This window comes from Melospiza melodia, chromosome 21 (assembly GCF_035770615.1).
Source record: "Melospiza melodia melodia isolate bMelMel2 chromosome 21, bMelMel2.pri, whole genome shotgun sequence".
Lineage (NCBI taxonomy): Eukaryota > Metazoa > Chordata > Aves > Passeriformes > Passerellidae > Melospiza > Melospiza melodia.
The window spans coordinates 6,693,563-6,720,791 of NC_086214.1; the positions used below are offsets into that span (position 1 = coordinate 6,693,563).

At 46.2% G+C, this 27,229-nt stretch overlaps 2 protein-coding genes across 2 annotated transcripts; one reads left to right on the plus strand and one right to left on the minus strand.

The window, feature by feature from the left end:
* Positions 1-3,596: 3,596 nt before the first annotated feature.
* On the plus strand, positions 3,597-11,880 carry RFC2 (replication factor C subunit 2). Its single transcript, XM_063173957.1, has 11 exons — positions 3,597-3,775; positions 5,430-5,499; positions 6,201-6,242; positions 6,624-6,730; positions 7,886-7,987; positions 8,708-8,808; positions 9,479-9,636; positions 9,991-10,056; positions 10,523-10,603; positions 10,941-11,054; positions 11,676-11,880. The coding sequence occupies exons 1-11, from the start codon at positions 3,654-3,656 to the stop codon at positions 11,784-11,786; spliced, it is 1,074 nt and encodes a 357-aa protein (XP_063030027.1). The 5' UTR covers positions 3,597-3,653; the 3' UTR covers positions 11,787-11,880.
* A 2,941-nt stretch (positions 11,881-14,821) lies between these two features.
* On the minus strand, positions 14,822-26,277 carry LAT2 (linker for activation of T cells family member 2). Its single transcript, XM_063174242.1, has 13 exons — positions 26,193-26,277; positions 26,129-26,142; positions 24,504-24,631; positions 22,648-22,691; positions 21,799-21,853; positions 21,139-21,182; positions 20,370-20,408; positions 19,629-19,659; positions 19,433-19,512; positions 18,986-19,051; positions 17,720-17,782; positions 16,814-16,916; positions 14,822-15,579 (listed from the first exon to the last, which is right to left on the minus strand). The coding sequence occupies exons 1-12, from the start codon at positions 26,275-26,277 to the stop codon at positions 16,828-16,830; spliced, it is 738 nt and encodes a 245-aa protein (XP_063030312.1). The 3' UTR covers positions 14,822-15,579; positions 16,814-16,827.
* Between the last annotated feature and the right edge of the window lie 952 nt (positions 26,278-27,229).

The following is a 27,229-nucleotide window of genomic DNA, read 5'->3' on the forward strand; positions in this document are numbered from 1 at the left end:
TAGCAAGAGATTTTAAAGGGTACCCATAAAATTAGCTCAGCACAGCTGTACCCCAGGGCCACTGTATGGATAAACACATGAAGAATGGACATGATGCTACAAGTTTAATACCTTTATATGCTGACAGCATTGTCCCAGTTTGCTCTAGAGCTCAAGCACAGGAATCAGGGCCCCTGTCAGTCTTGGGTGCAGACACGTCAGGCCCAGCAAAGCTCCTAATGTGGTGATGCCCCAGTTCATGAAGCACCAGCCCAGTCTCCCTTCTAACAGCCCCACCATTACTTCCACTACTTGTTCTAGCTCTGCTCTCTGCTTTCAGCCTCAGTGAGCACAAGATGAAAAGGTTGGTAGCACGAGAATTTATTCCCCTGTCTCCAGCCTAGCTGTGTGAGAGAGGGCAGAGAGGGAACAGCCTGCAAGGGGACTGCAGAGTGCACAGGCCCTGGCAGTGAGGTGATCTGAGCTCTGTCACCCACCTGTGGCTGTCAAACTGCAGCAGCTGGAACTGCAGCTGTGGGACCAGCAATGCACAGCCCAAGAAACTCTGCACTTCTCTCAGTACTGCATCTCAAGGTCTCAGCCCCTGGCCTTGTATACCTGCAGGAAAACATGCATGAGTGTTAGCCCTAACAGTAACAGTCAGCTGAACTCACAGATTTAACCCAGAAGCAAAACAGCCTTGAATGGTAAATGGTTCTCCCCTCCCTCCCCAAACCACTGCACATAAGAAATTTTTATTACTGAATTTACAGATCCATACTTTTTGTTAACAATTGCCTGAAGTTAGTTTCCTCTCATGCTTTATTTCTATTGATTTCTGGGTTTTACACCTCACATCACCCTCACTCTTGCTTTTCACTGTCTTTAGCTACTGCCTCACTTTTAGTGTGTTCTAATTTCAATTTGTTGTTCAAACTCCAAACAAGCCACCCTCACTTTCACCAACCATAGCATGCAAAGCAGCAATTCTTTTGCCACAACTTCTGCATTTACTCAACTCTCTGACAAAACATGTTGTGCTGGGCTTCAGTTTCCCCATGGGGACTAGAGCTGGTCTGAGAGGAGCTTCCATATGATCTGTAGAAGTCCTATTCCAAACACCTCAAGAATCTGCAGCTGGGACTTCCTTGCTGCTGGGCCAAGATCATGATTTATTTCTCTGATGGGGATCTCCACTACTAGTAGTAGATGCTGTTTGAATAGACTGAATAGGATCACTCCCACTGATGAATAAACCATCAGCAGAAAGCCTTTCTCTGTACTCTGTGCTGATTATGAGTACTTAGTAAGCTGTTCTGTACATCTTTTGGGGTGTGAGGGAGAGAGCTCTGAAAGGATCATTTTAAATTCAGGAGTATTCTCCTTTCAGGATAACACAGTACATCTGCATGCACATGTATTTAGGCATTGCTGATGACACATCAAAAGTTCTGCTATTTCAGCACTGAATTTGGAATTCATTTCACTCTGGATGTATCCTGTGAACTCAGACTACAACAAGAAGTGTTTGGATTTTGGGATATGATGGGTTTTAAAGCTTTCAGCTCACATGTGCCTGTCCACATATCCCTAGCAATATTGTGTCTTCAATAAATACTTGTTCTGTGTTTGATAAACCACTGTGAGAGCTCCTGCCCACGCCAGGGCTGCAGCTCTTTAGGAGTCCATGCTCAAAACCACATTTCAGCTGTTAGCAGGAACATATCACACAATCTGTCATCAGGCTCTCTGCAACAATCCTTATCATTAGCCTTGCTTATTGTCCTGTGAGTGCTTATCAGCAGCAATTCCACACACACAGAGTGGTAGAATTAATGCTGGCCAGGAAAGTGATAGCTTATCTAGAAGCTGGAACTTCCTAAGAGCAGAACTCCTGTTTAATTTGGCAAGAAATCAAAGCAAACCCAGGGTGCTGCACTGACAGGCTGTTATGACCAGCAGTATTTCACTGCTTTGTGTTGGGTTCTGATGAGCACTGCAGAAAATGAAGTCTAAAGACAGAAGTAACAGAGTGAGATTGAGAATTACAGGAATGATCAGTCCAAATATAAAAAAAAAAAAAACAAAAAAAAAAAAAAAAACAAAAAAAAAAACCACCAAAAAACCCCAATTCTCCCCCTCTAATACCACATAATTGTGGTATAAACATATTTAATTATCTTTACCTCCAATCAAGGTGGTTAACCCACTGGTGATGTTAACCCAGCCAGGCACATGAAGGGTGCAGAATAATTCCAATTTTACCCTTAGATAACAGTTATCCCACAACCACTAGGAACTACTACAGCTATAAAAACAATGTGCAAAACAAGATTAAAGCACTTAGATATGAGACTGCACTTTGCAAAACAGAAACTTCACCCTCCAGAGTTTTAGAGTCTCAGGAGAAATTCATTAAACTCCATCACTGTCAGGCCATGGGCAGAACCAGTTTTACAGGCTGAAGGCAAATGCTCATATGTCAGCCTCAAAATACCAATAACAGGCACTGACAGAAACACAGGAATACAAATGTTGTGATGAGTAAGAGGAAGTTACTCCCTCAGAGGAGCATCACTGCTCACACTGAGCTGCAAATATGGTCAGGTCTGAGTTCCTGCCTCACACCAATCTTAAATTAGAAACACTTCCCAAGGAATCAGGGCCCAGACTGAAGGACAGATGCTCTGTGCACTGAGCTAACACAAATGTCATTAATTATGTGGAGCATAAACAGAGCTGAAAGATGTACCAAGGCCCCAGTAACTACTGAGGTTGAAAATCTGTACTGATTTCCAAATTTTAATGCTATGGAAACAACAATCCAGTTCTGTCAGGGGCTGGTAGCGTGTAGGGGCACCAATGAGCTTGGTACCCTAACACCTTATTAAAATTATAAATTAAGAAAAAAAAAAGTCTTGACTTAGCTGGATGAGCCACCTTGAGTTAACCTGGAAAAGAACATTTAGAATTACAGAATCTCAGAATGGTTTGGGTTGGAAAGGATCTTAAAGCCCATTTCATTCCACCCTCTGCCATGGGGACACTTTCCAGTAGACAGGATTGCTCCAAGCCCATCCAACCTGCCCTTGAACACTTCCAGGAACAGGGCAGCCACAGCTTCCCCAGGCAACCTGTTTACATTATAAGTGTTCAACAAATAGAGCCAGAATCATCTCCCAACTATAACATAGCTGCTTACAGTATTTTGCAATGTATCTTCTATTGTTTCCATTTGGAGAAAGGGGGGCATAAATAGACATAGAAAAAGGAAAGTTTTAGACCCCTGAAAAAATACAAACATGTTATTGATTAATTGTTGTTATTATCTTAACACTCAGTAGGGCAGGAAGCCCAGCGAATCCAAACGGACGAGTACAAGAACACCCAGCCGTGCTGCGAGCGGCCTCCCCTCACCTACAGGCCGGCACTATGGCACGGCACGGCCATCACGGGCTTGGGCTGCCGCCTCCCCGCCTCACTGGGCAGCCACAGAAGCGGGACACCGGCTGGGGAGCGCAGATCCCGGCTGCAGAGCGCAAAACCCGGCCGCGGAGCCACATCCCGGCTGCCTCCCCCAGCCCGCCCTGGAGGCGGGCCCGCCCGCGGCCCTCCCTCCCCTCACGGCGGCGGCAACAACAGGGAGACAGGCCGGGAGCACCAGCTGCGCCACCATGGAGGTGGATATGGCGGAGGAGGAGAAGGCCGGGCCGTCGGCAGGAGAGAAGCGGGGACCGACAGACCCCGCGGGAGCCGCGCCCGGCGGCAGCAGCAGCGGCCACTACGAGCTGCCCTGGTGAGCGGGGACAGCGGGTGAGGGAGTGCGGCCGCCCTGAGCCGCCATGATGGGGCAGCGGGCGGGGCGAAGGGTGGGCGCGGCGCGCGGTGATTGGTCCAGAGCGGGGAGGGGGCGGGACTCTGCGCGGCAGAGCCAATGGGGTGAGGGCGGGCCCTGGTGGCGGGAAGGCGGGGGGTGTGGCGGCTGAGGGGACCATGGCGGTCGGAGCCGGCCATGGCCACACCCGCGTGTCCAGCGCTGTCCCCCGGTGCCCGCCGGGCTGCAGGAGCTCAGTCTGGCTTGGAACCGGGACTCTGTCTGCGCCCTGTGACTTCCCCGTCTGTTGCCGGAGCTGGGAAGGCAGGAATCGCAGAATGGTTTGTGTTGGAAGGGACCTTAGAGGCCATCTCTTTCCAGCCTCCTGTCATGGACAGGGACACCTTCCACTAAACCAGGCTGCTCCAAGCCATGTCTAACCTGGTCTGGAACAGTTCCAGAAATCAATAGTGAAGAAAATACCATTATTTTCCTTTGGAAACAAATGGGAAGGAAAACAAACAAACAAACAAATGGAAGGAAATCCCATTTCCTTGTAACAAAGTCAGCCCTGCACTGTGCTGACCATGGGACAGCACACAGGGTGGCTTCTCCCCTCAGGCTGAGGCGCCGAATTCCTGTTCGAGTTGAGCATTTTTCCTTCCTTCTCCTTTTTTATACCAATGGAAGTAAAACCTTTGAGGATGGTGAGGCCCTGGATGGGTTGCCCAGAGCAGCTGTGGCTGCCCCATCCTTGGAAGTGCCCAAGGCCAGGTTGGACCTGGAGCAGCCTGGGACAGTGGAAGGTGTCCCTGCCCGTGGCAGGAGGTGGAACGAGATGGGCTTGTGAAAAACACCAATCACTTGTTTTTAAAAGTTTAATAGTAATAAAATGGTTATAAAAGTAGTAATATAATTAGAGTAATAAAAATTTGGACAATTAGGATTCAGGACAATATGAGACAATAGAAACAAAGAGTTACGGACGGTCCAGGTACCTCTTTCTGGGCAAAATAAGCCCCCAAAAAGGACCCACGTTAACAGAGGATTAACCCTTCAAATCAATAGCCTGTTGCATATTCATACATCTCATACATGATGCATAAATTCTTTTCAAACACAGGATTCTGTCAGGTCAGTGTCAACTTCTTCCTCCTAATCCTGACAGCATCTTCAGGGCTGAGCAAGGTGAGAAGAACTTGATAAGGGAGCAATAAATTCTTTTTCCCTGAAAGATTCAGGTGTGGCTGCTACCTTGGCATCTTGCATAGCATAGTTTCTATTTTAACATTATGTTATAAGCTAAAACTATATCTAACACACCACTTAATAAAATTAATGCAGCATAACTTTCTAACATAATACATATAATATTCATTTTAATATTTGCAAAAAGCCAATCATAAAATGCACATTTTTCACACTTGAAGGTCCTTTCCAACCCAAACCATTCTGGGGTTCTCTGAGTCAATGATTAGTGCCGTGCTTAGCAATGACAGACACCCTGCAACACTTGCACTGAACTCATGTCCAGCCATCTTTGTCCTGTGCTCTCTTAGCATAATCCTCTTTGTCCATCACTCTAAAGCTCAATTAAAATGCTACTAGATGTGGTGAAGTGTGTGGAATTTTGCAGGGTGGAAAAATACAGACCCATGAAACTGTCGGAAATAGTTGGAAATGAAGATACTGTGAGCAGGTTGGAGGTGTGTAGCTGTCCCTGTATCTTTTTACAGGTTATCTATAAAAACATATTTCTGTGTAGATCCACATTTGTACTGTATTTTTACATCTGTACTTGAGTATGTGGAAGAAAGCTTCCTGATTACCTAAAAAGTTACAAGTTTTACATTATATTTGAGTGGTGTGTAAGGAAATATGCCTTCTTCAATTGGGATGTTTGAAATAAAGCATTTATTTCAATGCTGCATCCCTGTTGATGCAGTTTAGAGAATTTGTAGCTGTTACAATAATACTGTTTCCATTAATAAATATAATTTGTATAACAACAGAAAGAAATAGAATAGGTTTTTTGGAAAAGAAATGTTTGCCATATCAATTCTTCCCTGAATGTCTCCAGCATGAAATTCTAACTGTTCCAGGATTCTATAATTATATGACAAATAATTCTGTGAACACAGTATTTGTTAACAGAAAGATTATACTATTAAGTATATAATTAAACAGGTGCAAAGGAAAGGCAAGAGTACTAAAGACCTGTGGCATTAAGTGCTTTTAAATACTTCTGTATTATTCTAGGGGCTGATTTCTAACAGTTCAATTAAAAAACCAAAATATGAAAGAGCAAGGTTCAAAAAATTAAAATAGGAAGGGGAAAAGTAATAGAATGGAAACTATTTGTTCATGTCATTTTCTTACATAATTTCTTTTTATCATTCTTTCTTAGGTCTTTGCAAAGGAGGGGAATGTACCAAACATTATAATTGCTGTGAGTATTGCTGTGTTGTGCTGTATTTCAGTGTTGGGCCTGGATTTGAAATCTAGCCAGGGTGGCCTCCCAGTACAGATGGGCTTTGTGCCTGAGTGTACTGGTGAGGGAGATGTTGGTTCTGGGCTTTTGGAGCAATGTTCTTGGCAGAATACAGAGGGAAACAAGTTTAAATCTACCTCAGGTACCTGCTGAAACACATCCTGTGCTTATCTCCTCTGTTAGGGGCAGGATGCTGAGCTCAGGCACAGCTTCCAGGCTGATGTTTGCTCTCAGTTCCTCTGCTGTAGCCTTTTTTCATGACTGAGGAGATTTGTAGAGAGCACAAGTTAGGAAATTTCACTAAACTTACCAGCAGTTGTTGCACTGTCACTTTTTTAGGGCCCTCCAGGAACAGGTAAAACCACCAGTATCCTGTGTTTGGCTCGTGCTCTGCTTGGTCCTGCATTAAAGGATGCTGTTCTGGAGCTGAATGCCTCAAATGACAGGTGAGAATGGATAAACCTTACCAAGTTTTTAATGAAGAAGCAAGTTTCCATTAAACTGAGGCCAGTTTGATGGGCTTAATGCTATAGTAAAGCCTTTAAGATTTATTTTAGTGCATTCTTTCCAACTAAAAGTTAGGCAGTCTTTGGTGTCCACTCATCAACACAGATATTATTTCTTGATGTTTTATAAACTTTATAGATACTTTCATATGTGAAAATATAAACAGATAGAGTGCAGAATCCATAATGGTACTTTTGTCTCAAATCTATTTGAAAGAGTTAAGCTTCCCACTGCATTCATGAGGATCATAAGAATGAAAAGTGAACAGGTTGTTTATAGTCAAACCCTTCAGTGCTTAGAGTGAGAGAAATGGGGGTTATACCTTATAACTGCTGAGGATTGAAATGTAGGATCAGGGTGTGTAGAGGACACTGACTGTACTCCAGGGATCAGGCACTAAGGGCTGATTTTATTTCCCAAGTTCTGTTCAGACTCATCCTGAAGTATTCTGACATTTCCTGGTGGGTTGTCTGAGCACAATACACTTTACCCACCCTGTTAGCATCACTTACAGAACTACAGAATCACAGCATTCTTGTTGTAAACAGAACAAACAAGGTAAAATCCTTCCTTAAGAAAAGTAGGTCTTTGAATGGACTCTTTCTAGGAAAGTGTCTGTGTTGTGTTGATATGATTCAGTGTTGCTATGATTCAGTGTTGATATAATTCAGTCTATCCAGATGTTTTTCCTAAACTCTTCTGAGCTACAGCTGGGGCTGTGGATGGAGCTGTGGGAAGAACTGGCAAAGCAATCTTAAATGCTTCTGCCTTTGTTTATTTATTACCCTTGTGCCAAACAGAAGTCATTTTGTGGTGGTACTGCAAGTAAGGTTACTGGCTCTGTATATTTATATTGCTACTGTTAAATTATTTTGTTCAAGACCACCAAAACCAAGGATTGTTGGTGTTTGAATCCAGATCAGTGGGAGAGTCTGGCTTGAAGCATGGTTCCACAGCAGTTGTGCTGAAACAGCTGAGGGGGCAGGAACAAACTGTGGTAGAACAGGAGCACTTCAGCTGCTGTGGCTGCTGAAAAAAAATCTATTCTGTGTTTTCACCCAACTTATCATGAATCAATTGAATTGTTGTTCCAGAGGCATTGATGTTGTAAGAAACAAAATCAAAATGTTTGCCCAGCAAAAGGTCACACTTCCAAAAGGTCGGCACAAGATAATCATCCTTGATGAAGCAGACAGGTATGTTGGTTTTTCCTGACCTCAGCTCCTGTGTGAAATGTGCATCTCTCCTGTCTGTAGAGCTCCAGCCTTGGACAGTATTGAGTGTTTCTATCAAGCTGTTCAAAATAATTTGGTAGGAAATGAATATGGATTGAACAGGGATCTTATGGGAGCACTCGCAGCAAGAGGAGATCATTGCTTGAAAAGAGATGCTGGATATTGACATGGAATGATCTGGGTATGAAACAGAGCAGTTTACTGGAAAGATGCCCCATCCCTGGAACTGTTCAAGGCCAGGTTGGACAGGGCTGGGAGCAACCTGAGCTCATGGAAGGTGTCCCTGCCCATGGCAGGGGGTTGGAACTGGATGAGCTTCAAGGTCCCTTCCAACCCAAACCATTTTGTGATTCTGTGATTCCTCTTTGGAAGGAGTTTGGCTCATGTAGAGAATTTCACTGGATGAAAATGGGACATTCTCCTCCTCCATGTTCTTAGCAGTGCTCTTCAGAGCATTAATGATTTCATTTTGCATGTTATGGATGGCATTTTGCATGTTGTGGAGGTCTCAGTGACTGCCTGCCTTGCAGGGTGGTTCTTCACATGACTAGAAAAAGCTGCTTAGTTTATCAAAGCACAGCTTAATATCACTAAACTGAAGCTTATGTGAAAATAGTTCTTAGGCTGCACCAATGAGTGAGTGAAGGGCAAAATCTTCCCTAACTCCTTGTCTGCCCTCAGCATGACAGATGGAGCACAGCAAGCGTTGAGAAGAACAATGGAGATTTATTCCAAAACAACACGTTTTGCACTGGCCTGCAATGCCTCTGACAAAATCATAGGTAAGTGCTGCTGCTTCCTGGGTGTTCTTGTCATGTGTTCTCCATACTGCTGGCTACCTGCCAAGGCAGCTGCCAGAAATAGCTTGATCCAAATTGTTGCAAGAAAGCATGGTGCTTCTGAAAAGTCAAGCCACCTGTACTTCAGCAGATAAAAGTTTAATTTTGTAGTCAGGGAACCCTCTGAGCAGCCATTTTTGATGGATGGTGCCATATGTGACTGCAGAAGCAGATTTTTCATGCTTTGGGCTCAATCTGCATCCAACTCTGCCACAGTGTAGGATGTTTGATCTATTTTTTATTGGGTATTGAACCCTTTTTGTCATTTCTGAATCACAATCTTAAGTTTGCCTATAGATGAACACATTGCACCTTAGATTTCACTTGAAAAAAAAAATAATGTGATAAACATCTATTTTCAGAAATCCAGGAGAACAGAGGAAACTGAGCTTTGTATATATTTCCACATATCTGGGAAAATTCCATTAGCACATCTGGGCTCAAGGGAAGGACCATAAAAATTGAATGTGCTTTAGGAGAGGCTGTGTTCTGCTTGGAGCTTCCATGTCCTTTTTTCTTGAAAAGAATTGTTGGAAAGTGAAATGAAGACATGTTTGTTTGTGGGGTTTTTTTGACAAAAAGAGAGAAGCTAATGCCACATCTCTGTCCTCAGAACCCATTCAGTCTCGGTGTGCAGTGCTGCGTTACACCAAGCTGACAGATGCACAGATACTCGCCAGGCTGCTGAAAATTGTTGAGAAAGAGGATGTAGCGTACACAGATGATGGGCTAGAAGCCATAATCTTCACAGCTCAAGGTGATATGAGACAGGTAAAAGGAGAAAGACAATAAAACAAAGGCTTCTGTTTAAACTTTTGAATTGCAGCTCTCAAGGATTTCTCTGGAGAGAATGAGCAAAGGAGGATATGACTTGTGGTCCAAGAGTAACTAAACTGTTTGGTTTTGTGAGGGTTTAAAATGCTCCTTAAAAGTGAGTTGGTGGGAAGTGGATACCAAATTTGTGGGAGGAAATAAAATCAGCATAAATTTGTGATTTTTTTTTCTGTTGTTTAATGGAAAACTGCTTATTTGGCATCATTTCCTGAAGTGCATTTCATCCTGAGGAGGGGAGTGAGAAGTAGAGCACTTCAAAAAATAAATGAAGTATTATTTTTTCTTTCACAGGCATTAAACAACTTACAGTCCACATACTCTGGATTTGGCTTCATAAACAGTGAAAATGTCTTTAAGGTCAGTAATAGCTGAAAACAGTTTTGCCAGAAGTTTATCCCTGTGGCTGTGTGAGATTCCATTGGACACATAAACCTTTTTGCTAGCTTGCAGACAGCTCTGTGTATGTAGCAGTTACACCATTAGACTTTAAGTAGCCCTTGTGCCTTTTGAAAAGCCATCCCTAATGGCACTTCTGAGACCTTTGCAGCTCTCCAAAAGCACACAAATCCAATTATTGCTGAGAAATTTCAGTAAAAACTTGAGAACCTATTACTTGGGTGTTCTCATTTCATGTGAGTCTGCCATTTAGAACTACAGAATCACAATATAGAAGAATCTGAGAAGTCAGATTAATTAAAATTTAGTTTGTATTATGGAATATCTCTGATTCAGCACTTCAGCTCCATAGAAACTTGGTGAAAATACCAGAAGTTTAATACAAAGTCTTTTGATATTTTAAGTGTACTATTTCTCTTGGATACAGGTATGTGATGAGCCTCATCCTCTGCTGGTGAAGGAAATGATACAACACTGCATAAATGCAAATATTGATGAAGCATACAAGGTTGGTTTTCATGTTTTGCATACAGTATAGCCAGGCATTATTTTGCTACAAATTTTTTTGTTTGCTTTGGGGAATTCACAGTGTGTGTTGTTTTTTAAGATAAGGGCAATACCATGTAGATGAGTTGATAAACTAAATCCCTTTTAGGCAGGAGTTTGATCAGATAAATAAACCAACAAGCAAAAAAGGAAGTTGTAGTGAAATCAATTGCTAGATGCTTGAGGTTAAATCAGCTGATAAACAGTACATGCAATTTCAGCAATGATATACAGCTGTTCCAAAGTGAATATCCTTGACTCACCTGGCAGATAAATGGGGATTATTTTTGCCTGCACAGATTCTTGCCCACCTGTGGCGCCTTGGGTACTCTCCAGAAGATGTCATTGGCAATATCTTCCGTGTGTGTAAGACCTATCAAATGCCAGAATATCTGAAACTGGAATTTATCAAGGTTGGTACTCACTCAGCTCCTGATGGGGCCTTTTTAAGAAGAGGATGTGATCAGGGGCAGCCTCAGGGGTTTCTGTTTAAAATTTGTTGTATATTAGCATAAAGTGCTTCTTGATTCATGCCTGCTTTTTTTCTCACTGCATCATCAGTTTGTCAGTGAGAAGTCACCTGGAGATTAGCATCTCAACACCCACAGAAGTGCCAGAAGTCACTTTAGTGATCAGCTAAAATTAATAGCAGATTTAATGCTGAATTTATTAGTTATTTCAAAGCCTTGAAAATGTTTTTCAAGTGCATATTTGATTCTAGTCCAATAGATACTAAAATACTAAATTAGCAGAGAGTTGACAGTCAGCTGGTGTTATGGAATCACTCTTCATATTTGAAACCTGTCCTTATATGCAGGCACCTTGCTTGTTATAAAGGAGGTGGGGAAATACAGGCTTTGATTTTAATAAGAAAAGGCATTTTAGCTGGTTTATAGGAGTAGATGCATTCTCTGAAGTAGAAGTGACTCAAAGCTGGTCTTTCAGCAGAAGGGGCTATGTTCTGTTTAGTCATTAGTAAAATATACACAGACTGGGGGAGTAAACAGCAGGCTTGACAATGTCTCTGTCACCAGGAAATTGGGTACACCCACATGAAGATAGCAGAAGGTGTGAACTCCCTGTTACAAATGGCTGGGCTGCTGGCACGCCTGTGCCAGAAGACTGCAGCCCCTGCAGCCAGCTAGGGGCTCCTGCCTTCTGAGGGGAAACCAGGATTTGCTGCAAAAATGTTGCATACTTTTTTTATTTAGACCAATAAAGATCTAAAATTTACTTTAACCCTTAAAACTGTATGTGTTTTATAAGCAGGGTAGAAGAGAGGACTGTGACAGTCCAGAGCAATTGAGCTCTGTCCAGTGCACTCAGGAAAACTGTTTATGTCCTTGGTGTTGAGAGCTAAGCAGGAGAAACAAAAATGGAATCCTGCTGTTAGGGATTACACTTCAAGCCTGGTCATGAATGATCTTACCAACACCAAGAAGGAAATTTTTTTGCACAAAATTAAAGTTATAATTATGAGACACATTGAGCAAGTGCTGCTTTGTCCTGTGGATAGGGAAGGTATTTTCAGCAAACATACTGCGGAAATATTACACATTTCTTAATGGTGCCACTATATTTTGTATATTCCTTTGGTAATCTTTAAAAATCTTTACTAATTTCTGGGGTGCTCTGCATTTGAGTTCCCTTTCCTGTCCCTGCTTGTCCTGGTTAGGTAATGTCATAGTTTCAGGATGGCAGAAAGCTACAGAATCGTGTTTGCCTGTCCAGTTTTGGAGACACCTTGCCAGCATAGATGGACAATTAAGTGTGAAATGCAGAAAGAAAATAAACATAAATCGAATTTGACCACCTAATATGAGATGTGAGACTTGTGTTTCCAAGCAGATACATCCTAATACAATTAACAGAATCACAGAATGACAAGGTTGGAAGAGACCTTTAAGATCATCAAGTCTAACTCATGCCCTAACACCTCAACTAAACCATGGCACCTGGAATAATGGATGCAATGCTCAAAGTACATTCTTTCTTCACTAGAATTGAACTTAGGCTTTGATTCCCACCCAGTGAGTTACTATCAGCACAAACTCTATTAAATACACAACTAATAGTTTAGTACTGGGGCTTGAGCTGTTAGTTCTCTACAGACACAGCATCACAGCTTTTGTCCCCAAAAATTTAAATAAGATTAATTTTCCTTTGACTGCACATCACAGCCAGCCTACTCTGTCTTTGCTGTCTCATTAAATGTGTTCATTGGAATGGGGAAGGAAGAGATGTTCCCATGGATGTCTCATAAACCAGCAAACACCATATTTTGGGTGACTCAAGGCCAGTCCTTACCCTGTGGGCTGTGCCTGCCCACAGTGGTGGTGCCAGTGGAAGGGTGAGGAACATGAAGGGTCAGGTTCCTGTTCCTACCTGGTTTCAGAGGGTTTCTTAAGTGTAATCAGTAACTGCATTTCACAGCACCATTTTGGAGCAGACTCCCCTCTGGGCTAATCCTTTCCAGCTCTGCAGGGACACAATCACACTCACTTTTCCTAAGAGGACTAGTATTGATCCCAGAGGCCACCAACACCTGCTGCTCTCCACAGGTGTTTGTTCCCCTCTGAGTGCAGAGCTGCTGCTTTCCAGCACTCAGCACAGATTCCCCAGCTCCATTTTCAGAACTGCACCAGCCAGAACTGCTTTTCTAAAGCAACTTAAATTGAAAACAGGAAGTGAATTTGTCACTTAACTGCCACCCTCATGTGGAGAGAGGTGGACCCAGGGGATTGAAAGTCTCCTTGCATTAGGTTCAAACAACAGTCTCTGGCAATTCTGGCTGAGCACCAGAAACCCTTGCACACCTAAAGCCAGTCCCAAAAGTCAGTGCACACACACATCCACACTCAGTCATTGCAGAGAAAAACTGAGGTTGTTCAGAGCCAGACTAATAACAAACATTATTGATGAGAGTTCCTGAAACAGTCCCTGGATGCCTTCCAGGGTAATGAGATGATTGCCTGAGAAGTGTTCCAGAAGCTTTACAAAGGATTTACACCTCACTACAGCTGACTGCTCTGGAGAGCTGCAAAGGGGGATTTGCTCAGACCCCAGTGAGTGGAGGGAAGAGTCTCCACATCCAGTTCTGCCCTGCCTGCTTTGGCTCCACAACATTTAAACTCAGGGTTTGGCAACAGAGGATTGGAAAATTGTACATTTTTCTTGTACCAAGAAAATCTAACTGGTGTAATCTGCCTCCCTGCTTAGTGAGGAGAACAATAAATCTTGTATTTTCATGTTCTGACCATGCACTGACCTCATGCCTAGAACTTTCTGGGAGGTCTCCAGCTGGACCTGTTGCTGTGTGCCAAGGATCTGTCAGTGCTGCTAATCTATTCATGAATGGCTCCCTTGGCTGGGAGATGAATCACCAGTGGGTAACAGCACCAGGCATCACTCACAACGAGCTCACTCACTGTTCCCTTGCAGTGAGCAGCCCACAGTCTGCAGCCCTTCATGGAAAGGGGAACTTTCTTCAGGTGCTGAGGGTGAATCCAAAGGTGTCATGGTGCTGTGAGGTCTAGGCACAATTTCAGTGCCAAAAGCACCCTTTGCCTGCACTGTCTGTGCTGCTGGCTCAGGGGACCCTGCTGCCATGCAGACTTTTTGCATTTGACCGTCAGGAAGCCAAAGGGTGTGAGGAGAAGCTGGGCAGGGCTGAGCAGGAAACCAGGCTGTGCGTCCCTGAAGAGCACTGATTTTCTTCTGTTGTAGAAGTCCTGTGGAAACCTGTAGCATTTGTAGGGACCACGAGCAAACCTTCTCCTGAGCCAAGCTCCAGCCCAGCCACTGTTTCAGCCACACCAACGGTGGCACCTGTGCTCTCTCTTGGTTCTGCTAAAATTGGAGCCCAGTCATCTGCAGCAGGAAGCACCTGACATCCCTTCTCCCACAGCACAGCTCTCTAACCCCTAACTCCCCTTCTCTGCTCACTCACCCTGAGTGTGGGCTGTGCTCTTTCCTGAAACACAGTTTTCTGACCTGATTTTGAGGAAGAAGGCTTCTAATGCATTTTCTCCCCATAAGATCCTGCACATCACTCCATGTCACCTCCTGTCCTCCCATTTCCTTGTCATACAAACATCTATCATTGCAAACTATAGCAAAACACATTTTCTTTGGAAGCTTTTCAGTTTTAATAAATAAGTATTCCAGATCTGTACATCAGGGCTCAGGAGACAGGGATTCTGTTTCTGGGATGATGTTCCAACAGCCACATTGAAGCACTGGTGCAGTTCCTGAGGCTGGTGGATCTGACTCTCACAGTTGCTGCTGGTTTTTTGTATCATTTTAAAACAGATACTGAAACATAAGGAAAACTGCCATAGACCAACACTGTGAATTACATGCCCATGGATAAGCAGGCATTTAATCCTCTTTAGCTTTTGTGAACAGGTTGGAATCTCATTCAGCTCCAGACAGCCACTGCTGTTACAAACACCACCTCTGCCTCTCCAGTTCCTCTCACACAGGAAACTGCTTCTGTAGGAGAGCACAGGAACTAAATCAGAACATAATCCCTCTGGCTTAATTCACTGTGCATGAGTCACCCTGACAAATTAAGTAGCTGGCTGCATTACTGCTCAGCAAGTTAAGGATTCATTTCATGCCTGCCAGGAGAAAACACTGCCCAGACTGCCCATCTCTGAGTGGACACAGGGAAATGAGATGGGGATGAGGAGCCTGGGGTTTGCCTGTGGTCACTGGGGCAGAATGCTTCCTCCATTGCTGGTTTGCAGCTGGACTTCTGTGGGGCTTCAAGCAGAGCAGTTCTTCTTTCAGTGACACCCCTTGTGTGTCACTGCAGGCACAGTGTGGAGAGGAGATTTCACTGAGGGATGGAAATCCCCCCTCTCCCTGTGTGCTTGTTCTCTGGGTATGCTCTTACAGCTCAGCAGAAGATTTCTTCAGACTTTACGCAGAATACTTGAAATAAGAGGAGAAAAAACAGTGAGTCCACTGACTTTTAATCCCTGCTTTCAGCTTAACTCTGCTGCCTGCTACATTTTCCTTCCAGGGACAAGTAGTGACATACACTACAAAATGCCCATGTCTAAGCAGAAACCCCAGTTGTGCTCCTGGAGGAGGACCCAGGAGCAGAGCAGGAGGCACAGAGGCACCAGGAGCCCATTTCTCAGTTCAGCCTCCCTTGGTGGGGAACTTCTGCTGCCATTTGTTGGTTGGACATTGAGATTTCAGAACATTACTCTGCTAGCAAAGGCCACAACAGAGGCATCATTATAATGGCAAAAAGATGCCTGGCAGCAAGATGTGGTCAGGTTTCTCAGGGTGGCTTTTTCCACGTCCAGCTACATCCACCAGAAGCAAATGCCCTAGTGTGCAGAATGGGATGACTGTGCTTTGCATGGTGAGGACAAATCTTAAGTATTCTGCATGGCTTCAGAAAGATCCAATTTTGGGACAGTCTGGGGAATATAAAATCCTATAAAACTAGAGCAGCTGGCTTGTGGCATAAGGACAATCCCACTGGGCCTCTGTAGGTGCTCAAGAGGGAAAAAACCCAACAAGGAGAGTGATCCTGGTCCCAGTCCATCTTCCAGTCTGGAGCAGGATGACCAGCACATCACTCACTGTCCCTCAGTGTCATGTAACCTTCCTGCAGCTCTCTGCAGATTTTTTACTTTCTCTGCTGTGAGAAATTCTTTATCAGCAGCATCAGGCTGGTGCTGATGATGGGACAGGATGTGTGGTCTCAGCACAGCAGGCAGAGCTCAGGTGAGGGAATCCCTGCTCAGAGCAGGGTTTGGGTGTCCCTGCCCACAGCATGTGGCAGCAGTGACTCAGGGTGCCCTGGAGCAGTTTGGAGCTCCTGTGCCCATTGAGGAGGGCAGTGATGGAGCTGGGGCATGGACTTGGACAGATTTGTCTCCATGGTCCCTGTTAGTCAGCCTGGCATCAGCCAGAAGTGAGGCATTGCACAGGGTGGGCTCCTCACACTCTCACTGCCCACATGGGCTGCTGTGCTGGAGCTGCCAGCAGGGGCAGAGCTCCAGCTGAACCCCCTTTGGCATAAACAAATCTTCCACCCCTAAATAAATATACCCCATAAACCAAATCCTCCACCCCTAAATAAACACCATAAACCAAATCCTTAACCCCTAAATAAACCCCATAAACCAAATCCTCCACCCTACATTACCATTTACTCTGTTTCTATCTTTGCTCTGGCAGCAGGGCAGGCCTTGACCCAGGAGCTGTGTTGATGTAGTCTGGCTCTTCATCCAGGCTTTCTGTCACAGGGGCTGTGGGTGAGGATGAAGCATTTACCAGTGAGTGCTGTAAAAACACACAATGTAGAAACACACAGACCACTGACACAGCATGAGTCCTGCCAGCATTTAGCCTTTGCTGCTGACATGTTTTTGTGCCTGGGCTAAGAAAACTCACATCAATGTCAAGGTCTCCTTGAAAGAGGCTTCAAAATGATCACAGCAAATTTGCAAACACTCTGGGCAGCTCTTCAGAGCCAAAAAAAGAGAGTGTGCAAACAGGAATCACTTTGCTTAGACAACTTTCACACCAGAACTCTCAAACACATCTATGTGTACAGTCCCCACTGTCCCCCAGGCCAGAACTACCCTCATGCCTCACAGGAAGCCACACACTAAATGAAACTTGTTAAAAGGTCAGCTTGAGAAACAGGGCCCCTGACCACAGCACGAGAGTCAAGGGCTGAGCCCTGGGTGTGTGCACAGAGTTCTGTGGCTCAGGGGATCCCACAGCTGTGCCTGTGCTGGGGCAACCTCAATGTAAGAGCATTTCAGACCTGAAGAGCAACATTTTTCATTTTTGTGTAGCATCCCCTGGTCAGGGTTTGGGCAGGTGCCTTTGGAGTATGACAGACACCACATCCCAGCAGAGCAGCATTCAGCTACAGGAGTGTGTTACAATTTGCACATTGCCTTGGATATTTATCATGGAAACTTGGGGGAAAAAATTAACTCAAGGATGATGGCTGTGTTGCCCTTGCATGGGCTATACTGGCCTAGTGCTCCAGGCACTCTGCCCATAAGCCCCATCCCCAAACAGCAAATAACAAACCCACCTTGCCCTTGCTGGAGCTTCCATGTGAGTATTGCCATGCTGTTCTCATAGTCCACAGCATCATCTGTGACAGGGAAGAGTTTGGACAGGACAACACTGAGCAGCAAATGGACAGAAAAGGGACCTTTGTGAAACCCTCCTGGCACTGCCCCACTGCCCCCTGCACGTGGCTGAGCCTCCAGCCAGCTCAGATCTGCTGCTGCTGCTGCCTCATCGTTTCCCAGCCCTGGCCATGTGCCTGGGTCTCTGCAGGCAGGGATGGGGATCAGACAGGTCCCTGCTGCTCCCGCCTCCTCTGATCACTGCACAAAGCCAGAGAGGAGCAGGGCAGTGCAGAAAGTGTGTTAATGCATAAAAGGAAACCAAACTGACTTCCTATTCTGATTGCAACACCCCAGGACTGATGCTGGAAGCCCTGAAGGGACACTGTGGTCCAAGTGTCACCCTCCACAAGCTTCCTGGCTGCAGCTTTGTTGTGCTGGATTTGGTGAGAAACCTGAGCTAGGGGCCAGAAATATAATCACCCTGGCTAAAACAACACCAAAAACCTAAAGATGCAGACCCCAAAGCTCCTGAATTGCTGCAGAAACCACCAAGTCAAAGGCACCAGGATGGAGGTATTGAAACAGAGTAGGAATTTTTTAGAGTAAAAATCTATTTTGATTTAAGTGAAATGTACATCTTTCAGTCTGTAGTTAGAAAACATAGCTAGGTAGCTTAACTGCAAACTGCTTCAGTGAAAGACAGAGATAAGGGGGGAGAGACAGAAAGTAATAAAGAAAGACAGAAAGACTGCTGTGAGAGCAGTTCTGACCTAAGAATTCTTTCTGATAAAGAACTAGCAACAAATGTCACGCAAAATTCATAAAAATGAGTATGTATAAACTTACTGTGAAATTGTATGGATATGTATTTGAGAAAGAGATAAAAAAAAGACCTGAAGTTCCCAGAAGTACACATGTCTTTTAAGGAGAGTAATCTCCTCATGCATCCAGCACTGTAATAAACATACCAGCTTTACAACTTGCACAAAGTTGGAGTTTTTAGTTATCTCTGCAAAACAGCATCACCATGTGCATTTTCCTGCAGAAAGGGGAAATGTTCCAGGCCTGCCCTGTGCCTGCAGCAGCCCCTGTGTGCCAGCTCCATGGGCAGAGCTGGCAGGAAGAGCTGAGCTGAGAATGAGCAGGTTTCCCTTGGCTGAGCAGTCACCATCCTCCTCTGCACTTGGTGTGACACTCCTGACCTGTGACAGCAGCACCCTTACCTGGATCACAGCCCTGAGACACTCCAATGGTGACATTTTCATAGGAATAGGAATCCTCATCTTTCTCTGAGGGAGAGAAGAAAGAGGAGTCACAAAGGACCTATGGAATTCTAAGTGACCTGGGAAGATCCCTCAGAACCTGTGGGCTGTTTCCTACAATGAAATGGAGATTAGGTAAAAAACAGTCAGTCTTAGTGACAGCCTGTGATGACCAAGGGATGGAATTGGGTGCACAGGAGCACAATTACCAATGGTTTGGGGCTGTCCTGTTTATGGGCAACAGATGGACTGATGGGGGCTTGGACATCCCTCAAATCCCTGCTCCACCCTTTCAATGAACGTGTCCCCTGGAGCCCCACCTTGCTTCAGCCATGCACAGAGCTCAGCAAGAGCAGTCTCAGCAGCTCCTGGAGCCCAGGGACAGCCAGGCTGGGTGAAGGAACCCACCTTGCTTGCCTGGAGACCTCACACAGGGTGGATTGAAGAGCCTGCTGCAGTTGTAGTAGTGATCCAGAGCCATGGGCTCCCTGTGAGGAGAGCAGCTCTGTTATCCCTCCTGCCCAGCCCAGGCTGGGCTCTGGGAGCAGCAGGACAGCACTGGCACCAGGATGGCACCGTGCTGGCAGCAGCTCAGGGTACTCACACATAGGCAGTGTCTTCCTGCAGGCAGCTCTCTGCAAGAACAAGGGTTTGCCATCAGCACCCCACCATGGCATCGACCTGAACAGCTGGGCACAGCTGGACAAACCCCCAGCACAGCTGGACAAACCCCAGCACAGCTGGACAAACCCCAGCACAGCCACAGCCCCAGAGCTGCCCACAGCAGGGCAGGGAGCACAGGGAGGGAGCCCTGGTCCAGCCCAGCTCCTGGGAAAACCCCGGCTCTCCACCTCTCATGGGCACATCCTGCCAGCTGGCAGGACATGGGGAATATTCTCCCTGGCTCGGGAAAGCAGAGCACAGCCCCACACAGCAATAATCCTCTTAGGGCAAGCAGCAGCTCACCCTGCCCCGGGAGGGAGCGTCCGTCCCGCTCCGCCCTGCCCTTAATCAGATCAGATCAGATCAGATCAGCGTGTGGCTCACAAAGCAATCTCTAAATGGACCGAGCCAGAGCTCTGCCAGCTGCAGTGCTGCCTGCCTGTGTGCTCCCTGCCAGCCCCATCCCCTGGAAACACCAAATGTGCTCCCTGCCAGCCCCATCCCCTGGTAAAACTGAATGTGCTTCCTGCCAGCCCCATCCCCTGCAAAACCAAATGTGTTCCCTGCCAGTCTCCATCCAGTGCAAATCCAAATGTGCTCCCTGCCAGTCTCCATCCCCTGGAACCCCCCATCCCCTCCAGCCTTCCTTCCCAGCCCCCCCAGGCCTGGCTGCAGCATTTACCTGCCAGGAAATTCTGGTACCTGGGCTCGTCCCTGCTGCCTGGGGACAAGAGAGGGACACATTACACATGAACTCAAGCGAGTGATGGCAGCAGTTTGACAATGGAGGCACCAAATATTTCAGCAGCAGCAGCAGCTCTATCCCTGTTCAGCTCTGAGGTCAGGGGACACAAATGCAAGGTTGGACACTCCAGGGTACAGGAGCTGGGACAGCCAGGGTGATGTTTTAAACAATCTGTGCCTGTGGCTGTAACCAGGGCTGGTCAGACACAGCAGGATGAGCACTGGGCTTTAAACTCAGACCTTAAATTAAGATGGAATTGGAGCAAGTCCAGAGGAATGCACAAAGTTGCTCCAAGGGCTGAGCTCTCTGCTCTGGAGACAGCCTGGAAAAGCTGGGGCTGCTCAGCCTGGAAAAGGCTCTGGGGAGACCTTGGAGCCCCTTCTAAAGCAGAGAGGGACTCTGGACATGGGCTGGGAGTGGCAGCACAAGGGGAAATGGCTTCCCACTGGCAGAGGGCAGAGTTAGGTGGGATTTTGGGAAGAAATTCCTCCCTGTGAGGGCAGTGAGGCCCTGGCATAGAATGCCCAGAGCAGCTGTGGCTGCCCCATCCCTGCAAGTGTCCAAGGCCAGGCTGGATGGGGCTTGGAGCAACCTGGTCTAATGGAAGGTGTCCCTGCCCATGGCAAGGGGTGGAAGGAGATGATTTTAAGGTCCCTTCCACCTCTGTGGTTCATTGCATCTGTGCCTGTGCCAGGAAGCTGCTCACCATATCCAGGGTGATGGGAAGCTCTGAGCTCCTCGGTGGCTTTACTGAAAGAGAGAAAAGAGACCCAAAATGCCAGGTCTGAGCAAACCCTACCAGCAGTAACACACCATCAGAAACCTCCCTGTGAGGTTATCAGGTACACACATGGAGCAAGGGGAGATTAAAAATTTGGGGTAAAATCCTAAAATGGGAATAACTTTGCTTGAATATTGTAGCAGAGTTACAATGGCTGTGAAGTTACTGGGGGTTTTGGTGATGGGGAGAAGGGGATTTATCACACCAAACTGCTTATAAATGAATAATGGCCATTTCTTTTCCATGATGCATCTGTTATGTAGAGCCACAGCTCACTCCCCTGGGTTTGATTTAATCAGTTGCCAGAAGAATGCAGCCAGAATGAACAAAATCTAGAAAAGTCTAAATATACTATTGACCATCAACAAGTGAAGAAACCCAATGAAGTTGAAGATGTCCCTGCTCCTCACCAGGGGGTTGGACTAGGTGACATTGAAAGGTCCCTTGCAACCCAAATTATTCTTTGATTCTAAATACAAGCCACATCTATAGGGCCCAGAGTGCAATCTCAAATGTTCATCTGTGTTGGGTGGATTTCATCCAACCTTGGCTCTAGAGCTAGATTTTATTTGGGTTTTTTCCTACCTTGCTGTTGATAAGTCTTCAGGTTCCTTACTTTTTTCCAGCCTTCGGGTTGCAACTGGCAAGAAAAACAAGAAAATGACTGTGTTAATTATTATGGCAGCAGCAGATGTGGCAAAGAGCACAGAACATCCACCAGAGAGGGATCCCTGGGACTGGCAAGTATTTTCCTCTTCCAGATTGTTTCTTGAATGTTCAAAAATGGTCAAAGCAATGAACAACCAGGGAAAAAGCTGGTGTCTGTGCAGAGCACAGAGCCTGCAGACACTGCTGGAGGACGTTCCAACCCCAGCTGCTGTCACCTGCTGTCCCAAATTCACTTGATTTGGGGCCATTTCCCTCCCTCCACACCGCAAGGGGCAGCCAAGGGTTTGGTCAGGCTGGGATGAAAGATCTGCAGAGGGGTTCAGGGGCCTGGAGCCAGCAGAGCCCTGGGGCAGGGCAGAGCCATCTGCAGATGGACAAGGCCCACAGGGACCTGGCAGCTGCTCCTAGGGACACAAAACTCAGAATTTCAGCACTGAACCCACTGCAGGAAGCAGCGAGGGGGGTGATGGGTGAGTCACTCTGTCACCCACACCTTCACTCTCACAGGGTGCCCTGCATGGCTCCAAGAAGTGTCACTTTTCAACAACACCACTCTACTGGATTATTTTCAATGCAAAGGGCACTTTTTAAACCAGAGCTCAGAATTCACACACCTAGAAGCATCTAAGGTGGCTTGGACACTCCAGGTCTCATCATTTCCTGGCCTGGCCCCAAGGTGACCCTCTGAACATGACTGTCCCCTGTTGTGTGCAGGCAGGGCCCTCACCCCAGCAGGCAGGGCCCACGTGCAATGCTCATACTCACTGGTGTGGGATCGAACCACCTCAAACCTCTGCTGGCTCTCGAGCCTGGAAAAAACAGCAGCACAAGCTCAGCTGAATGTTGGGGTTTATGGCAATGAAAAGAGATACAAGAGACCTGAGTGGTGAGCGGAGGGCGGAGAGCACCATGCTGGGCTCTGTGAGATGCCAAGATGCATTGCTCAGCATCTCATGCAGGGCCTGTGTGAGCTGGGAGCATCTTCCTGGACTCTTCTTTGATCCTTTAAAGACAAGATGTGGTTTTGGACCACTGGGTAGAACAGCCAACATTAGCAAGGGAAGGATCCAGGGATGAGGAAAACATCACTTAGGATAATTCTTGTCACAGACATCTTTTCATTAAAATCCTTTCCTTAGGATTTTTCCTCCTGAGAAGCTGGGAGGCCTCAGGAACAAAATGTAAACATTGATTATCTGCTGCTGTGGAATGCAACAGGTGCATCTGGGATTGGCCCATGTGGTTGTTTGTAATTAATGGCCAATCACAGTCAGCTGGCTCGGACAGATAGCCCCGAGCCACAAACCTTTGTTATCATTCTTTCCTTTCTTTTCTATTCTTAGCCAGCCTTCTGAGATGAAACCTTTTCTTCTATTCTTTTAGTATAGTTTTAATGCAATACATATAATAAAATAATAAATCAAGCCTTCTGAAACATGGAGTCAAATCCTCATCTCTTCCCTCATCTGAAAACCCCTGTGGACATGGTCACAAATTCTCATTCTGATGCTTCAGCCACCAAAGGCCAGAAGAACCTTTTTGCCCGCAAAAACATGGATGTTCATGCATGAAATGACTTCAGACCCCTCTGCTTCACCTCCACTGCTACCCCTGCCCCTCCCATCATCCCTTAATATCGGCATGAATAAAATAACATTATCAATGATAACCTCTGCCCAGTCACTTCTTTACTTTTCAGCTAATAGGAGAGCTGCTTTTCAGAGCACGAGAGAATTCAACACCTTTTCTACTGCAGGTGTTTCTACACAGGTATTTATTAATTCCAATTTTAGGAACTGTTTCCTCCTTTTTCCTTGGGGTTGCCCCATACCCAGCTGGGATTCATGGCCCAAGGCTGTCAAAAAACCCAAACATGGAGTCAAACCACTCTGCTTGCAAACCACACCTCCCAAAAGAGCACACAACCCCACAAACCTGAGCCCAAACCACCCAATCCAGGCATAAATTTCAAGAAGTTGGGACAATTCAGCAAGAGTCTGTGGCGGATGGAGCCTTCAGTGGCTGCTCCATCAGTCTGCAATGGATCACTCTGGAGCCTTTCCCCACAGAAACAAAACCCCAGCCCCTTGGAGGCCTTTGCAGAGCCACATTGCATCTCCTTTAACAAAGCTTACCACCCAACTTTTCTTTTTTTAACATAATTTACTGTGGTTTGTCTGTTGCTGAAGGAAATCAGGGCAGTGCATGTGTGTACACTGCATTTCCTTCATTCCTTGTGCTAGTGGTTGCTCTGGTGCATGGTCCAACCCACCCCAGCCAAGGGCAGGGGCTTCTTTATGGAGTAAATAATCTTTCCATCTCATCTCAGGGCACAACACAACAGGATAAAAACTTGCCCTTCTCTCCCAGAGCTTTTCCGACTAGTTAATGATTCAATGTCATCACAGTCAGAGCTTCAGTTTCATTTTGGATTATTCTCTGTGAAGGCACTGCCCCTTCAGCAGCACCTTGGGCTGGGGCACACTGCCTTGCATCCCATCCTGACGTTATTTTATTTTATTTTATTTTATTTTAACCCAGATTTCAGCTTGGGCCTGGCTCTGGGGCTCACCCTGGGTGATTTGTTTGGGAGAGAAACACAAGTGGGAAAGGAAACTTACTGGCTCCTCCGCTCGCTTAGCTGTGCCTCTCGTTTGGTACCTGGAACACAAGGGAACAAAAAGCTCTTAGAAAGGATGATTTGGGAGTTAGAGATCAGAAAGGCCAATAAAACACATTCACAAAGCTTCTTCAGCACGTCAGGACAGCGGAGGCAGCGAGCAGCAGTTGCAGTAGGGCTTTGATGAAATTTTTTGAAACTGTATTTGCTTTGTGGTTTTGTCTCAAACCCACAGAGCAAAGCAGCCAGTCCTGGCCCCAAACCCCAAACTGCAGCCTCTCCCCCATTAAAACCCACCCAAACTGCAGCCTCTCCCCTTTAAAACCCACCCAATGCTCAGGGAGAGGTTCAAGCCCCACTGGGTGCTCACCCAACTCTCTGTGTGAATTTATCCTCCAGCCTGCCCTGCTGTCCCAGACCCTGCAGGATTTGTGTCACTGCAGCTCATCCTCACAGGTGGAGACCCAAAGCCACCCACCAGGATAACCACATAGAGGGATCTCAGAGTTACATCTGCCCCAGGGAAGGAGGGCTGCACTTTTGGGGGCTCCTTCCCTCCTGGCTCTCTGGCAGAGCCTCTTCTGTGCTCCAGCTGTAGGAGCACCCCTGTAGAAACCCATGAGCTTACTGGGGAGAAGATAACAGGAATGCCCTGGAGAGATGCACCACAGGCTCCAGGCACTCCTCACAATGATAATAAACACTTTCCCCCACAGGGCTCTGCAGTGCTATGTTAATTTATCCTGCTTTTGTCCTCCCCATTGGCCCGTTGGCCTTGCCTACCCCTTTTCCCCTATAAGTTCATGTTCTAGAATGTTCTCCCTTCCCTGTTTTCCCATTGGTTTGTGTAACCATGCCCATCCACCCTGGCATTCCCTATTGGTCCCTTCCCTGGATTTATACCCTGGATACTCCCTTGTTTGCATCTTTGGTTCCTGGGCCCCTTCAATGCTAGACCTCAATAAACTCTTGTTGGAACTCCACACCTGGACCCTTCTGTGTCTCCACTGTTGAGTTGCTTTGTGTGTCTGTCTGTCTGTCTGTCTGTCTGTGTGCTGGTGTTCTCATGGCTCACACCCACTGGCACAGGATGCTCTCAGTGAAGGTGGCACCCACCACTATGGACCACAGCCCATCCCCAGAAGGGCAAAGCTGAGCAGAGCCAAACCCACATGATAGTGGAACCCTGGAAAAAGTTAAAGATAGAATCTAAAATGTTAGGCTTTGTGCTTTCCCAGATCAACTGCACCTGCGTAAGCAGTATGATAAATTATATAATTGTTAGATGTGATGATTGTTTAGTAATTAAATGTAATTATTATATAACCATAAGAAGAATAGTGAGAAACTATGTTGGAAATTCAGAGAGGGGCTTAATTTATGTATACAATAGAACAATATAAGTTTAATAATTAACATGAAAGTTATGTAACGATAGAGTATAAAACGTGATCATTTCGGATGTATGGTCGGAGTCAGATTTGGGTTGAATATACCCCGATTCCCAGAGCTCTTAATAAAAAGCACCGCATATAATCCCCCGTGATTATGTGTTTTTGAACGCTAACACACACAGTTTGGGGACATTCCAAGAGGGAATTCCAGCCAGGGGTGGGCAGCACTTACCTGGGTGCTGGCACCTGATGGGCAGCACTTACCTGAGTGCTGGCACCTGATGGGCAGCACTTACCTGGGTGCTGGCACCTGATGCAGAGGCTGACGGCCGCCCCGAGCAGCATCAGCGCCACGGCCGCCCACAGCTCCAGCTGCAGCATGGCCCTGCCAAATCCAGCCTGAAACACAGCCAGGGAACCCATCAGCTGTGGGGACACAGGGGGCTGTGAGGCCAACCTTTGTGGCATTCATTCTCTGGAAAAATCCCTTCGCCCAGGGTTTTTCTCCTGGGAATCTGAGAAGCCTCAGAGAAAAGGAAAACAATTCTTATCTCATTTGCTTCTCCTGTGTTGTGCTCATGTGGAATGTGTTTGGAGATTGTTTACCCACAGGTGATTGTTCCATTGCATTCTGCTGGGAGTTGTTTTCACTCTTTGGCCAATCAGAGCCAAGCTGTGTCAGAACTCTGGAAAGAGTCAGGAGTTTTCATTATTATCTTTTCAGCATTGAGTAAGTATCCTTTCTGTATTCTCTAGTATAGTATAGTCTTCTTTAATATAATTTAGTATTATACAGTAATAATTTAGCCTTCTGAGAACATGGAGTCAGATTCATCATTCCTGCCTTTGTCATGGCATTCCCTGCAGATGCAATAATTTCTCAGAGAGCTTTTAGCCCCAAAAGCCAGGTGCTGTTTGCCCTCACACCCCCAGGGAGCTGCTGAGGATTAAGAAGGGACTTTGGGCTTGTAGCAGAGGTGATGCCCTTTCCTGCACTGCTCTGAATTTCTCATTTCCAGTCCCCAAACCCACCCTGCTGCCATCAGATCTGTCAGCAGACAGGAATCTTTTAATATCCACAAGAGAGGGCAAGAGGGAGGCACTCAGCAATATTTAAACAGTCAAGACCTTTGCACAACGTGTTCTGGCTCTTTGCTGCAGCTCAGAGGGACTCCCAGTGTGAAATTCCCCACTCCTTTTTCTGCTTTTTTTTTCTGCCCTGAGCTGGCTCAGCCACTGGCTCTCCCCTCCTTTCCATGGCAGGCTTTTCCACAAACAGCAGCTCACATTTTTTAACAATCAGCACGATTTGGCTTCAACTTCTTCCTTTAAA